Source organism: Ornithorhynchus anatinus, chromosome 16, assembly GCF_004115215.2.
Source record: "Ornithorhynchus anatinus isolate Pmale09 chromosome 16, mOrnAna1.pri.v4, whole genome shotgun sequence".
Lineage (NCBI taxonomy): Eukaryota > Metazoa > Chordata > Mammalia > Monotremata > Ornithorhynchidae > Ornithorhynchus > Ornithorhynchus anatinus.
In genome coordinates, this window is record NC_041743.1 from 38,559,426 (window position 1) to 38,573,224 (window position 13,799).

Below are 13,799 nucleotides of genomic sequence, written 5' to 3' on the forward strand. Positions count from 1 at the left end.
GGAGAGAGAGAGAGATCTGGACGAATCGACCCTTTGGAAGAAAATTAAAAATTTCTGCTTAGATGCTTGGGCCGGGGGGTGTTCAGGAGACAGCTGGGGGAGGGGAGTGATTGGGCAGGATGGAAAAAGATCAAATGATTTAAAGGAAGGGAATAAACCAGCCCCTGAGCCGGGGGAGACACCGTTTCGTTGGGCGCGGGGTCTGCGCCGCGTCGCCGCCGTCAGAAAGGTCACGAAGTCGCCCGAGGACTGGCAAGGCGCCTCGCCCCTGCGCGGTCACTTAAAATGAAGAAAAAAAAAAAACCCCAAACCAAAAAATACCGAATCGAGTCTTGTTTCCGAATAATAAACAAGGAAGATGTTTAAGCCGACTTCCGTGGCCCCCGTACTCTCCCTAGAGGAGAGCCCCCTCGCCGGCTGCTGACCCCTCCCCCCCCCCGTTATCCTCCTGGGAGAGGGAGGATGCCCACTCTGTAGGACGAGGGGTACCCCCACCCTTCACCCCCCTCCTCGCTGGGACCTTCGGCTCTAAGATCCGGGTTTCACCCCGCTCTGCTCCCCTGACTTTGCGGGGCTCCCTACCTGCACCCCCTCTGAGCTGCGCCCGCCATCCCGCCCTCCCTCCTGGCAGAAGGGCTCCTTCACCCTCTTCTCTCCCTTTGCCACCACTCTCCTTGCCACCCCCTCCGGACTGGTCCTCTCCCCCAATCCCCGGGGACCACCCAGCCGCGCCCCTGCCCCGCGGCCGGTCCTTGTCTCCACCCCGAAACGCTTAGTACGGTGCCCGGCCCCCAATAAGCGCTTAACAATTGTCACGGGCAAGCGAGGGAGCGAATACTTCGCCCGGGCACCAGCACCCCTTCGCGTTATAAGAAGGGGAGGGGGTGCCGAACCTGTTTTCGTCTTGCCCTGCCCCTCTCCCACCTACCCCAGAACACCCCCCGCAAAAAAAAAAACCAAAAAACCACCACGGCAGCAGCAACAACCAAAAAAAAAAACCCCGGGCTGTGGTTAACAAATGCCACGGGCGAGCAAGGAAACGAATGCTTCGCCCAGCCTTGGCGTTATAGGAAGGGGAGGGGGCGCTGAACCTGTTCTCGTCTTGCCCTGCCCCTCTCCCACCTACCCCAAAACAGCCCACCCCCTAAAAAGAATCCCCAAACCCACCCCAACAGCAACACCACCAAAAAACCTGGACAGTGGTTAACGAATGCCACGGGCAAGCAAGGGAGCGAATGCTTCGCCCCAGCCTTCGGGTTTTAGGAAGGGGAGGGGGCGCTGAGCCTGTTCTCGTCTTGCCCTGCCCCTCTCCCACCTACCCCAAAATAACCCACCCCCCCCCAAAAAAAAATCAGAAAACTACAACAGCGACAAAAAAACCTGGGCTGTGGTCTCCGGGCCCTTGTATGCGTCGTGTGTACGCGCGCCGGGAGTGGGAGCGAGATCGGGGGTGGGCGCGGGTGGGGAGGGGGTGAGAGGGTGCGTGGGCACGCGTGCAACTCCACTCCGGGGCTTTGTGCGAGCCGGCCCCATAGCATCGGCGGCGAGGAGGAGGAGGAGGAGGAAGAAGAGGAGGGGGAGGAGGAGGGGAGGAGGAGGAGGAGGAGGAGGAGGAGGGGACAGAGAGGCGCGTGCCGCCCGGTGCCAGCGCCCGGTGCCCGCGCCCGGTGGCAGCGCCCGGTGCCCGCGCCCCGGCCGCCCTCGCAGGTGGAGCCGGAGCCCCGGCGGGGCGAGGGGAGGGCGAGCAAGGGGACGGGGTCTCGGGGGACCTGGGGGGGCCCCGAGCCGGCCCCCACTCGGGCGGGCTCCCCCCCAGTAAGATGAGCGGAGCGCGGCGGGGCGGCGGGGACTGGCAGCGCCGGTCCGGACGGGGGCTCCTCCGCCGGGCGGGGGTCGCGGGGGTCGGGGCGCCGCGGGGGCTGCGGGCCGGGCGGTAGAGAGGCCGCCCCGCGGAGGGGAGAAGCCCCCCGGCCGCGCCCCGGGGAGCGAGGCTTCGGTGCCCAACGATGACCAGTCCTTGGCGGCGCCTCCGGACTCTGCTTTTGGAATACTGGGCCGGGCTCCTGGCTTGCGCCTTCTGGATCCAGGACTCTCGGGGGATGCCCCACGTTATCCGGATCGGTAAGGACCCCGCCCGGGGGGGCTTCGGGGCCGTCCCGCCCGGGGGGGCTTCGGGGCCGTCCCGCCCGGGCCGCCCTCTTCCCCGCATCCCGCCGGACGGTCCCAGGGGGCTGGAGGGGGGCGAGCGCAGCCCGAGTCCGGGACTACTCGTCTCTGTCCGGCCCCACCCGGAAAGGGGGAGGGGGCGGGGAGAGGCCGACCCCTCCGGCCGGGGTCCGCTGGCCGGGGTCCCGGGTCCCCCCCCCCCCCCCCCCGAATCGCCGGAGACCGCGGGCGGCGGGAGGGAGAGGCGAACTCGGGCGCCGGGGCTCTTCCCGCGGTATCCTCTTCCCCACCCCTCTTCCCCTCCACGCCCCCTCCCCACCTCGGGGCAGCGGGAAGACTTTGAGGAGGGGGTCGCAGTTTCCCCCCACGCCCCCTCCCCACCCCGGGGCAGCGGGAAGACTTTGAGGAGGGGGGTCACGGTCTCCTTCTGCCCTCGACACCCCCTCCCCACTTCGGGGCGGCGAGAAGACTTTGAAGATGGGGTCCCGGTCCCCCTCTCCCCTCAACGCCCCCTCCCCACCCCGGGCCACGGGGAAGACTTTGAGGAGGGAGTCGCGGCCCCCTTCTCCCCTCAACGCCCCCTCCCCACCCCGGGGCAGCGGGAAGACTGTGAGGATGGGGTCAGGGTCTCCCTCAACGCCCCCTCCCCACCCCGGGGCAGCGGGGAGACTTTGAAGATGGGCTCACGGTCTCCCTCTCCCCTCAACGCCCCCTCCCCACTTCGGGGCAGCGGGGAGACTTTGAAGATGGAGTCACGGACCCCCTCAACGCCCCCTCCCCACCCCGGGGCAGAGGGAGGACTTTGAGGATGGGGGGGGGGGGTCACAGCCCCCTCTCCCTCCCAGGCGTTGGAGACGGGATTCGGGGAGAAGAGAAAGGACATCCTAGGTCCCCTAAAAGGGTCTTAAAACGGGGAAGAGCTGAGGCCGCCGGGGATGGATTCTCGGACCCTTTTCTGGGAGGGGTGGCCTGGCCGGAGGGAGATGATGATAATGGTGAGGATGGTTGCGAGACCGTGTGTTTTCGGGGAGGAGAGGGTGGTTTTAATTGTTCGAATTCTGGAATCTCAAAGGCGTTCCCCCGTGGTCGTCGGGACGGGGAGATACCCGCCGTTCGTTGCTTCTCCTTCTGTTCGTTTTCAACCCAGCCGGCAACTCCAACCCAACTTTATTTTCTCAGCCCGTGACATATTGTCGGAGCGTCCGCTGTTTATATTTGTGTTGGTAACGAGGCGGGCTGGAGGGCTAAGGAAAGAGGGGAGGAGGGGCGGCCCAACCGGTGCCCACCGTTAATCCGAGGTACCCAGGTGGGCGCATCCAGTCTCGGATCCGGCCTGGGGCGGATGGGGACTTCGTATCAAGGGGGCGTGTGATGAAGCTTCCCCCCACCTTGCAGGGACAGTGTGATTTTGGTGGAGATGGGCAGGGAGTGTGTTGTGTAAATCGGGTCTTCCAGCGGTGGCCCGCAAGCCCAGGAGGGGGTTTCGAGCTGTCCGGCATCCCGGCCGCAAATGACTCCTTCCCTCCTTCGTCCCGTCCCGTCTTGCCCTGCCCAGCTTTGCCCTGCCCTTCCCTGCCCCGCCCTCGAGGGTCTCCCCGGAGGGGGATCCGAGCCCCATCGTCATCCTGATGCTGTTCGGTGGTCATCCTGGGGGGCCACCCTGGGGTCCGAATCTGGGGGGGGAGGGGGAAGTCCGATTAGCCCCCGCTGACATCTCGCCTATCTCTAGAGAGGGGGAGAAGGGGAGAGAGCGCTTAGTACAGTGTTCTGCACATAGTAAGCGCTCAATAAATACTGTTGAATGAATGAATGAATGAATGAGAGAGGGAAGGAGGAAAGCAGAGCTTTTTTCCCTTTCGGGGGGCGGGAGGGGTGAGGGGGCTGAGCTCGTGCTCGTCCTCCGACCGTGCCCGCGCTGGCAGGAGGGGGCACAAGGCTCCTCAGTTCGAGGTCATGTGGGAAAATGCGAGAGGGGAGGGGTTAAAGGTCACCCACCAGGCCAGCCGGCCTTACTCGGGGCGAAGGGAAACAAGGTTTAAGGGCCGGCCGGCTCCAGATGAACGCCTTGTGTCCCGCAGGGCTGCCTTTGGGATGCTAGGGTTCCCCAACCACTCCACCCCTCCTTCTGTCCTTTCCCTTCACTCTCCCAGATTCTCTACCTCCTCCACTCGCGAGGAAAGCTTTCCCTTCCCACCCAAAGCTTCCGCGGCCCCAAAGATTGGCCCCGGGAGAGGAGGGGGTGGGTGCGAAGCAGAGGGGTGGGTGGGGTTGCCGTTTCTCAGCATTTCCCCAACCGGTAGGAGTAGGAAAATGTCCATGGAGGAGAACGTCCCAGAAACCACCTCGGGAAAGTCAGACCCGATTGACCTCCCCGGCGAGCGTCATTTCCCATCGAAGGGGTGACAGACCCCCCCAGAGGGGTCGGGAGATCTGAGTCGATCGATCAATCAATCAATCAATCGACCCTCGCGGCCCTCTCTGGAGCCCTGTCCCAGTTCATGCCAACAAGAGATCAGGCTGACGGTGAAGGGCGAGGCAGATTCATGGTGGGGAGGTGGGAGTAGGGGGGAGAAGAATGGATCCAAGAAACAGGCTTCTCTAAACCACCCCATCGTGAGCCGGCCCTGGGGTTGCTTCCGGTTATCCACCGGGAAGGGCAACACCCCTTCCCTCCCCGGAGCAGTTGCCCCCCGGGAAGCCTGGGAACTACGGAGGCCGAGCTCCGCGCGACACGCCGGGAGTCTCTGGGCCGGCTCTGCCTCTCACCTCTCGGGCTGAAGGGAAAACGACTTAGGAGGCCATCATCCCATGATGCGGCGAGAGGAGGGGGAGAGGGACTCCCCCCCCCCCCCATCAAGCAGGCTCTCCCACACTGCTCCCCCGGCTTCACGTCTAGTATCGTAATTAGATGATGGAGAAGCCAGCCACTTTTCTCGTCTTCTCCCCATTAAGCACCGGGCTTCGTTATCATATGTCAGACGTGGTCGCTCGGATCCCGGGCGGCCTCTCAGGGTGCTGTTTCCCACGCCAGGGTAGGAGCTGCGATGAGGCAAAAATGTTTCGTTGAGGCTGGTGCCAGACTCCGAGTCAGCTTCCCTTCCCCGGGTCCCGAATCCTTTCCCCCAAGCGGCAGCTCCATGTCCCCCGTGCCTCACCCAGAGGTGGGGTTTCAGGGGGAAGGCCAGAGTCACAAACAGTTCCAGGACCCCGGTGGAAATCCCTTCCCCCGCCCCCCCCCCCCACCCCACCCCACCCCCCTCCAGTTCTGGAACTGCGTGACAGACCCGGCCTCCAAGTTTGCCCATTGGGGTTTGGGGACCGGGTTGGCATGGCACCAAGAGATGTCTGTCAAGCCCTCCTCTCCGGGGCCGCGGCGACTCCTCAGATGGCTTGCGTTTGGTTTTTATTTTTTAGCCCTTCCTTAACCAGGCACCACACCCTGGGGGAGGGCACGCTATCAGACTTAGACCCACAGGAAACGAGGAGCCAGCTCTTTTCTAGCGCCCTTCAGGTTTATCTGGATTCTGAATGATTTTAACCCCAATTTTTCCTTTACCTCAGGGCTTGCATTTTCCCCTACCCAACCGACGGCGTGACGGATGGTTTAAAGAAACCGTCTTAAGTAGATGGATTGCAGAGCTTTTTCATTCTGTAATTGTGTCTATCAGAGAGAGAGGTCAGGGCATTGATTGGTTGGGCGGTTTGCAAGTAACAAAAGGACAGAGAGTGTGAGAGAAGGGAGGAAAAGAAAGCAGGAGAATAATTGGATGGGAGTCAAAGGGAAAAATGATCATTGATTATTTTATATAAATATGTGGGAGACACGTCTCGGGTGACAATCTGGTGGGGCCCGTGGAACTTTTTCCAAGTATGTTCTCTGGTCTCCTGCTCTCCTCCTCTGTCGTAAGCCTTGGTCAGGATGATGAGGAAGTGCCGTTCAAAGGTAGATTTGCGTTTTGATGGCAAAACGCCGTCGGGGAATCAGCCGGAGGCTGTAGTGAGGCACCCGGTTGGGATCTGGACCCAAGGGGACACGGTCCTGGTGAAATGCCTGTGGAGCCAGTAAGTGGAAGGTCAGCGGCAGCTGGACATCTCAGCTCTTCCATTTTCTTCCAACTCAATGGGCCTCCGGCTCGGAGCGGTTCTGTCCAGGCCCCGGTTGGGGTCTGGGACCAGTCTGGGGGTGGGTAGGGTGACCCTGCCGGCGGCGACTCGAACCCGCTGGATGTCCCCGGTGGGTCGCCTGTAGCACCTGTGAGCCCTCGTATCCCAGGGCCGGGTGGACCCCAAAGGTCATCGCTGAGTTTGGGAACAGCTCAGGGTAAGACGATGAGGAATTTCTCCCTCTGCCCCGTGAGGCGTTGAAACACCGCTTTGTAAGAGCGGACAGAAGCTGAATGAAGATCGATATGTTTTTCCCCCGCCCCCTGGAAATAAACAGCTTCAGACAAGTGGCTTCCTGCCACCTGGGACACAGAGCTTGCGAAAGCATTAACCGGAGGAATTTCTGCCTCCATCTTCCAGGCATGCTGCTCTGGGAGGGGCCACACACCGCCTGCTCTTCCTTGGTTTCCTCGCCGCTCCCGCTTCCCCCTACCTCCGATGGTTTGAACAGAGGCCGAACGGGCAGGATGTTTTAAAAATAAAGTCTCTTCTTTAAACGTGCCTTCTGCAGGTGGACCATCTTATCCATCCCCCCGCTTCGGAGCGGCACAGCCTTTTCCCCTGCCTAGCAAAAGAGCTCTGTTCCCTTTTCTTGTTTAATTTTAGAATTTCCATTCACCCTTATGTTGTACATTCCTCCGGGACAGGGACTGGGTCTAATTAATTTCTTTAAAACTCGGCAAGTGCCCCGAGGGGTGTTCTGAACTGAGTGGACATTGAAGAAATGATCGATCGGACCGGGAAAGATGTCCAGGAAAGCCTCCAGCTGTAGCCTTTGCCCATCCGTGGTGGACATTTTCAGGGAACGTTCCTCTCCCGAGACCCGGGTGGGGCTGACAGGACTCCAGATTGAAACTCCTCTATGATAGTAATAATAATAATAACAGCGGTACTTAAGCACCTGCCGTGTGCCAAGCGCCGTATCGAGTGCTAGGGTAGCTACAAGATAATCGGGTCCCGCGTGGGGCTCCCGCTAAATACGAGGGAGAACAAAAGTATCGAACCCCCACTTTGCAGATGAGGGAACTGGGGACAGAGAAGTTAAGTGACTCGCCCAAGTTCACACAGCGGGCACGCGGCAGAGCCAAGAAGCAGCGTGGCCCAGTGGAAAGAGCACGGGCCCGGGAGTCGTACGACACGGTTTCTAATCCCGCCTCTGCCACGTGTCGGCTTTGTGACTCTGGGCGAGCCACTTCCCTTCTCTGTGCCTCAGTTACCGCATCTGTAAAACGGGGATCAAGACTGTGGGCCCTGTGTGGGACGGGGACTGCATCCAACCTGATTACCTTGTATCTACCCCAACAGTTAACACTGTACTTGGCACATAATAAGTGCTTAACAAATACCACAATCATCATTATTATTATTATTGATAACTCAGGGCCTCTGACTCCGAGGGCCATGCTCTCACCACTAGGCAATACTGCTTCTGTGCCTTTTCTGGCCTCTACTGGGGGTCCCGGATATCTATCCCTGCCAGGAAAGGGGGATCCCCAGCTTCCAGGTCCATGGGCCCAGAGGAAGGCTCCCGCCCTGCTGCAGGCCAAGGCATCATTGGCCATGGCTCCGTTGGCCACAGCTCTGTCAGCCACGGGAGCCTCCTGGAGGTGGGGGAAGAGGTAAAGATCGGCTGGGAAGTGCGGGACAAGGGGACTGGTGGGAAACACAGAACTCAGCAGGCAGCTGCAAGGAGTCCGCATTAGAGGCCGCAGTTGTGGGGATGTCCCTGACCCAGTGGAGCGGACAGTGAGCCGCCTTCTTCCCCTGGCCGGCTAGGGTCCCATTTTCAGCCGAACGGCCGCCAAGCCTCCCACTCCGTCCCCGAAGCCCTCCAGTCACTCAGATTACTCCATCCCCGGACCCGCCGGTGTCAAAACCGACAGCCGGTCATTGAGGAAGAAAGCAATCGCCACAGCGCTGCTCCGCTCCGGAGCCGTAGAAAATAACCGAGCTCTGGGTGGACCCTTTCCTCTGGGTGCCTGACGCCTCCCGCATAGAGATGATAAATTGCATTCGATCGGTCCCGCCCTACGGGGGGGAGAGGGTTCCCGGGCCAGAGGCGGAGGGGCCGAAGGCCCTGCAAGATGTCGGCCTGGGAACCCTGGGGACCTTTGGCTTGGTTTCCTGGTCGCCTTTGGCTTGGATGCCTCTGACTCGGCTTCCCGGTCACCCCCCGGCTCTCAGTGCTTACCCTACAGTGCCAGCAGAGGTCGGTGTATTTCACGTGCTTTTCCCAACGCCTTCCCCATCCTAAGCGTGAGGATCGGGAGAAGGGAAGGGAAGGATACCGCATTTGGAGCGGCCGACATCCTCCACAGCTCCGAACCCTCCTCTCACGGCCGTTTAGCGGGGGAGGAATTGCCCCCCTGGCCTGGATTTCCTCCCCGCCTAGAGACGCTGGACAAGTGCGTCCACCCGTCTTCCCCACCACCGCCAGAGGAGAGCCGGCTATGCCGCAAATCCCCTCCCTTCCTTTATTCCGATTATTTTGACTGGATCTCGGGACTCCAGTTACCCAGAGTATTTATCCCCACCACCCACAAATGTGTAAGCCCTCAATTGCCGGTTATTTTCAGAAGCCTGGGCTGTGTGCACCCGAAGATAGATAATTCAGGCCAAGATGTATTTTTAGGCCTTGGTTAAAAGACAGTGTCCGTGGGTGGACCCGTGCCTTTTACGCCATTTATAAAGTCGGACGGGTGCTTATGGGCAGTCTGGTTTTTAGCTGGCCTTGCCCCGCCTGGAAAACATATCGGGGAGTTGGAGAGGAGAGGCCGGCAAAGGAGTGTTGTTGTTCTTGAGTACCCTCAGTGGCCACGCTATTGACTCTCCCCGAAGCGACTTTCCCTCCAACCTTCTTGCCCCACGAAGATGTGCAACAGGGAGGTGATGACGAGAGAACAGGGAGGTTTTGGTGCCTGTCGGAAAAGGCAGCAGGAATCTGGAGATGGGAGGGGAGGCGGGCATGATGATGATAATAATAATAGTGTTGGTATTTCTTCCCCTTCCCGTAAAGGCAAGTCCTGTAGCTGGTTTGCCATGCTCATCCCCACCCTCTTGAGAGAGTTCTCAGCTGCTGCCAGATGCCTTTCCCACCTCCCCTTTCACATCCTGTCCCTCCAGAGGCTCAGGGTGTGTTGACTTGTACCGGTTGATTTTATGACCAGAAGCTCTGGGGGTGGAGGGATGGGCAACCGGGGTGTACTCCACCCCCCCTGACCACCAATCAATTAATCACTCATTTATTGAGTACTTAATGCAGAGCACTGTACTAAGCGCTTAGGAGAGTGCATTATAGCCGAGTTTATAGACATGTTCCCTGCCCGCAGTGAGCTTACAGTCTAGAGGGGGACAGACATTAGTATAAATTACAGATATGCACGTGAGTGCTGTGGGGCTGAGTGTGGGGTGAATAAAGGGGTGTAAATCCAAGGGTAAGGGTGAGGCAGAAGAGGGTGGGAGAAGAGGAAATGAGGGTTTAGTCAGGGAAGGTCTCTTGGAGGAGACATGCACGTAGTAAGTGCTCAAGAAATACAACCGAATGAATGAAAACAACAGCTCCTGTCAGCTGGGGAAGTTCTTACCCGAAAGAAAGCCATGAAGGTTGAGCTCACTCGGTGCTATTACAATGCAGATATGATAATAATGATGATTACTGCGGTATTTGTTAAATGCTTACTATGTGCAGAGCACTAAGTGGTGGAAATATTTTTATGGAATTTGGCAAGTTCTCACTAGGTTCCAGGCACTGTACTAAGCGATGGGGTGGGTACAAGCTAATCACTGGACATGATCTATGCCTCATGTGGGGCTCACGGTCTTTGTTCTCATTTTACAGATGAGGTGACTGAGGCACAGAGAAGTGAAGTGACTCGCCCAAGGTCACCCAGCAGACAAGCGGTGGACCCGGCATTAGAACCCAGGGCCTTCTGACTTCCAGCCTGTGCTCTAGCCATTAGGCCATGCTGCTTCTCTGGAAACGATCCCTGTCCCTTAGGGTAGGGAGTCACAACAATAATTATAATCATGGTATTTGTTAAACGCTTACTACATGCTAAGCATTTAGCTTAACACTGGGGTAGATACAAGATAATCTGTTTGGACACAGTCCCTGACCCACGTGGGATTCACACTCTAAGTAGGAGGGAGAACAGGGATTTAATCCCCATTTTACAGATGAGGAAACTGAGGCCCAGAGAAGTGAAGTGGCATGCCCAAGGTCACTCAGAAGGCAAGGGGCGGAACTGGGATTAGAACCCAGGGCGTCAGACTTCGAAGCCCAGGCTTCCTCCATTAAGCCTCACTATATATGTGTGTGTGTATATATATATATATATATGTATTCATGAAATTATACATGATGTTTCATTCAATAATATTTATTGAGCACTTATGGTGTGCAGAGCACTGTGCTAAGTGCTTGGCAGGGGTTGGTTCCCGTAGGGATGAGTTGAGCTGTACACAGAGATATGCAATCATTTGCCAGCCTGCTTTGCTGGGGTCACGCAAGGGGGTGGGGGAGGGAAAGGGGAGAAGCAACACAGCTTCACTCCTCATCCCCTGAATGTTCACTCTCCCAGCAACTTTTGGGGCTGTGTCTTCACCCCTTGTGAAGTAGGGTTGGAGAGTGGTGCGCTTTAGCCGTCTGCATCAGGACCTAAACTCTGACTGATCATCCACGTGACATCTGTCTTTCCCTGCGTTTTGCTCCTCAGAACAGAAACGGGATGAAAATCCTATATAAAAACCCTCGACCGTCAGCTCTTCGAGGGCAGGGATCATGTCTTCCAACTCTGTTGTATTATACTCTCCCGAGAGCTTAATCCAGTGCTCTGCACAAAGTAAACACTCAGTAAATACCTTTATTGGTTGACTGGCTGAATGAGTTCAGAGACCAATGTAGGTGACCTGAAAACACATGCACACACACACACACACAAGTAATGAAGACAAAGGTCATTTTGGGGTCTAGAATTAACTTAAATATGTAATTTGCTGGTGGCGATTCGATTGGAGTTTTGGCCATGAAATCAGGAGTCGAAGCTAGGCAGGGGAGGAAGACTTGTGGAGGGATAGAATCTTTCAGTGGTTGTTTCTTTATCTCTTAGCAATCTTCACCAGCAGCGAGGTGATAAAGCACCATTTGGTAGCCTTTAGAGTTTTTTTTTTTCTTTTTAACCAGCTCTTTCCCCCCCCGCATGGAGGTGACACTGGAATAAAATGAAGACTGCAGTATTTTCATTTTTCTCCAGAATAAATTGCTAACCACCATTATGTTATTACGGTATTTATTAAGTGCAGGCTGTGTGTCAAGCACAGTATTAAATGCTAGGGTAGATAAAAGATAATCGGGTTGGACACGGTCCCTGTCCCTCACAGGGCTCACAGTCTTAGTAGGAGGATTCAATCCCCATTTTACAGATGAAGAATCCGAGGGACGGAGGAAGTGAGGTGATTTACCCAAGGTCACACGGCAGATACGTGGCAGAGGCGGGATTAGAACTCAGGTCCTCTGACTCCCAGGATCATGCTGTTTCCACTAAGCCATGCTGCTTCTTACCATGAGCAAATAAGCGAAAACCACTTCCAGGCCCTTTCAAGGATGAAGTTGATGGATCTTACTTGGTCCTAACTGAGCCGAATGGGGAGAATTTTCCTCAAATTTTAAATTTTACCCGAGGTAGGCCCCAGGTGTCTGAAGCGGATTAGTGTGGGGCCCGTTGGGTGGACAGAACCGGACATAACCTCAATCCCGAACCTCCGCTTACCCTGCCTCACCCCGAAACGTCCGGTAACATCCTAGAACTGGATTTTGGAACTCCTTCAAGGTAAGTAGGGGAAAGTAACAGAGGACGCTACGATGGAGGAGTTCAGTGTGCATTCTGGGAAGTGTAGTTTGGCGTAACCGACATTGGGTTCCACCTCCCAGAATACACTGAAGTGTGTTCTGCCATAATAAAGGTCACTGTAATAAAGGTCACTTACCTTTCGTTTACTTCAAGGGAGGCCCAAGTACGGGTCCATTATGGGCCCAGATTTGGCGAGGGTTGTCGGGTTGTGATCTTAGCATTACCATCGGTGGGCTGGGTTGGTTTGTTTGTTTTTTGATTGGCTTGACCCATGCCCTGGGCAGACTGAGGCAGGGGCCTGAGAGCGAGCACAGCTCTGGTCTATGAGCGGCTCCAACAGGGCCGGGTTGGGATCGGCTCAGTAATGAAGCCACAGATCCACGTCTAGGCGGAGATTTCCTGGGCCCTTGAGGGTGCTATGTGACCTGGGGCAGGTCACGTAACTTCTCTGTACCTCAGTTTCCTCAATTGTAAAATGGGGGTTAAATACTTGTTTTCCCACCTACTTAGACCATGAGCCCCACGAGGGACAGGGACTGTGTCCGACCTAATTATCTTGTACCTACCCCAGTGCTTAGAACAGTGATTGACTCATATAGTAAGTGCTTAACAAATACTATTAAAAATATTACTATTACTATGATGAGGATGAAAAATACCGAGGGCAAGAAAGAGAAAATGCTGAAAAGGGAGGGGAAAAAGGAAAGATAAGGGTGTTGTGAGAGAGACCCTTGGGGTCTGGAATGGGAAAGAGAATTCATGTCTGCATTATTAACAGGTTCTGGAGGGGTGGAGTGTGCCCCAGTCCATGGGAGATCACTGAGCCCATATTCTCGAGTCCTCTAGACGGTGAGCTCACTGTGGGCAGGGAACGTCACCGTGTATTGTTGCATCGTACTTTCCCAACTGCTTTGTACAGTAAGTGCTAAGAAATACGAGGTGGTAAGAATGGTGTGAATGGTGAGCGGGCGAATGAACGGTGGAGCAGTTTCCTATCCTGGGGAGACAATTTAGTCCGTATTGTTAACAGGTTCTGGAATGGTGGAGAGGTTTCTGATCCTTGGGAGATGACCGAGTCTGCATTGTGTTTTGTTTTTAATGGCATTTGCTAAGTGCTTACCATGTTCCAGGCATTGTACTAAGCTCTGGGGTAGATATAACATAATCAGGTTGGGCTCAGTCCTCATGTCCCACATGGGGCTCCCAGCCTTAATCCCCATTTTACAGATGAGGAAACTAAGGCACAGAGAAGTGAAGTGCTTTGCCCAGGTCACACAGCAAACAAGTAGCAAGGTCAGGATAGAACCCAGGTCCTTCTGACACCCAAGCCCGTGCTCTATCCACTAGGCCTTGCTGCTTCTCACAGGTTGTTAACAGGTTTATGTGTTGCCGACTTGTTCATCCCAAGCGCTTAGTACAGTGCTCTGCACATAGTAAGTGCTCAATAAATACTATTGAATGAATGAAAGGTTCTGGAGCCGTGGAGATTGCTCCCGTCCATGGGAAACAATTGAGCCTATATTATTAATGGGTTCTGGAATGGTGGAGAGAATTCCAATCCTTGGGAGATCATTAGTCCGTTATTGTTGATGGGTTGTGGAGTGTGTGAAGAGGTTTCTG

The 13,799-nt window shown here is 56.3% G+C and overlaps 1 protein-coding gene across 5 annotated transcripts in view; it reads left to right on the forward strand.

The window, feature by feature from the left end:
* The first annotated feature begins 1,946 nt into the window (after window positions 1-1,946).
* Window positions 1,947-13,799, forward strand: part of GRIK3 (glutamate ionotropic receptor kainate type subunit 3) — a 153,085-nt gene continuing 141,232 nt past the window's right edge. For all 5 annotated transcript variants that reach the window (XM_029080717.1, XM_029080718.1, XM_029080719.1 and 2 more), the window contains exon 1: window positions 1,947-2,121. In XM_029080717.1, the coding sequence (XP_028936550.1) occupies window positions 2,007-2,121 (115 nt within the window). In that variant the 5' untranslated portion in view covers window positions 1,947-2,006. The remainder of the gene's footprint in view (window positions 2,122-13,799) is intronic.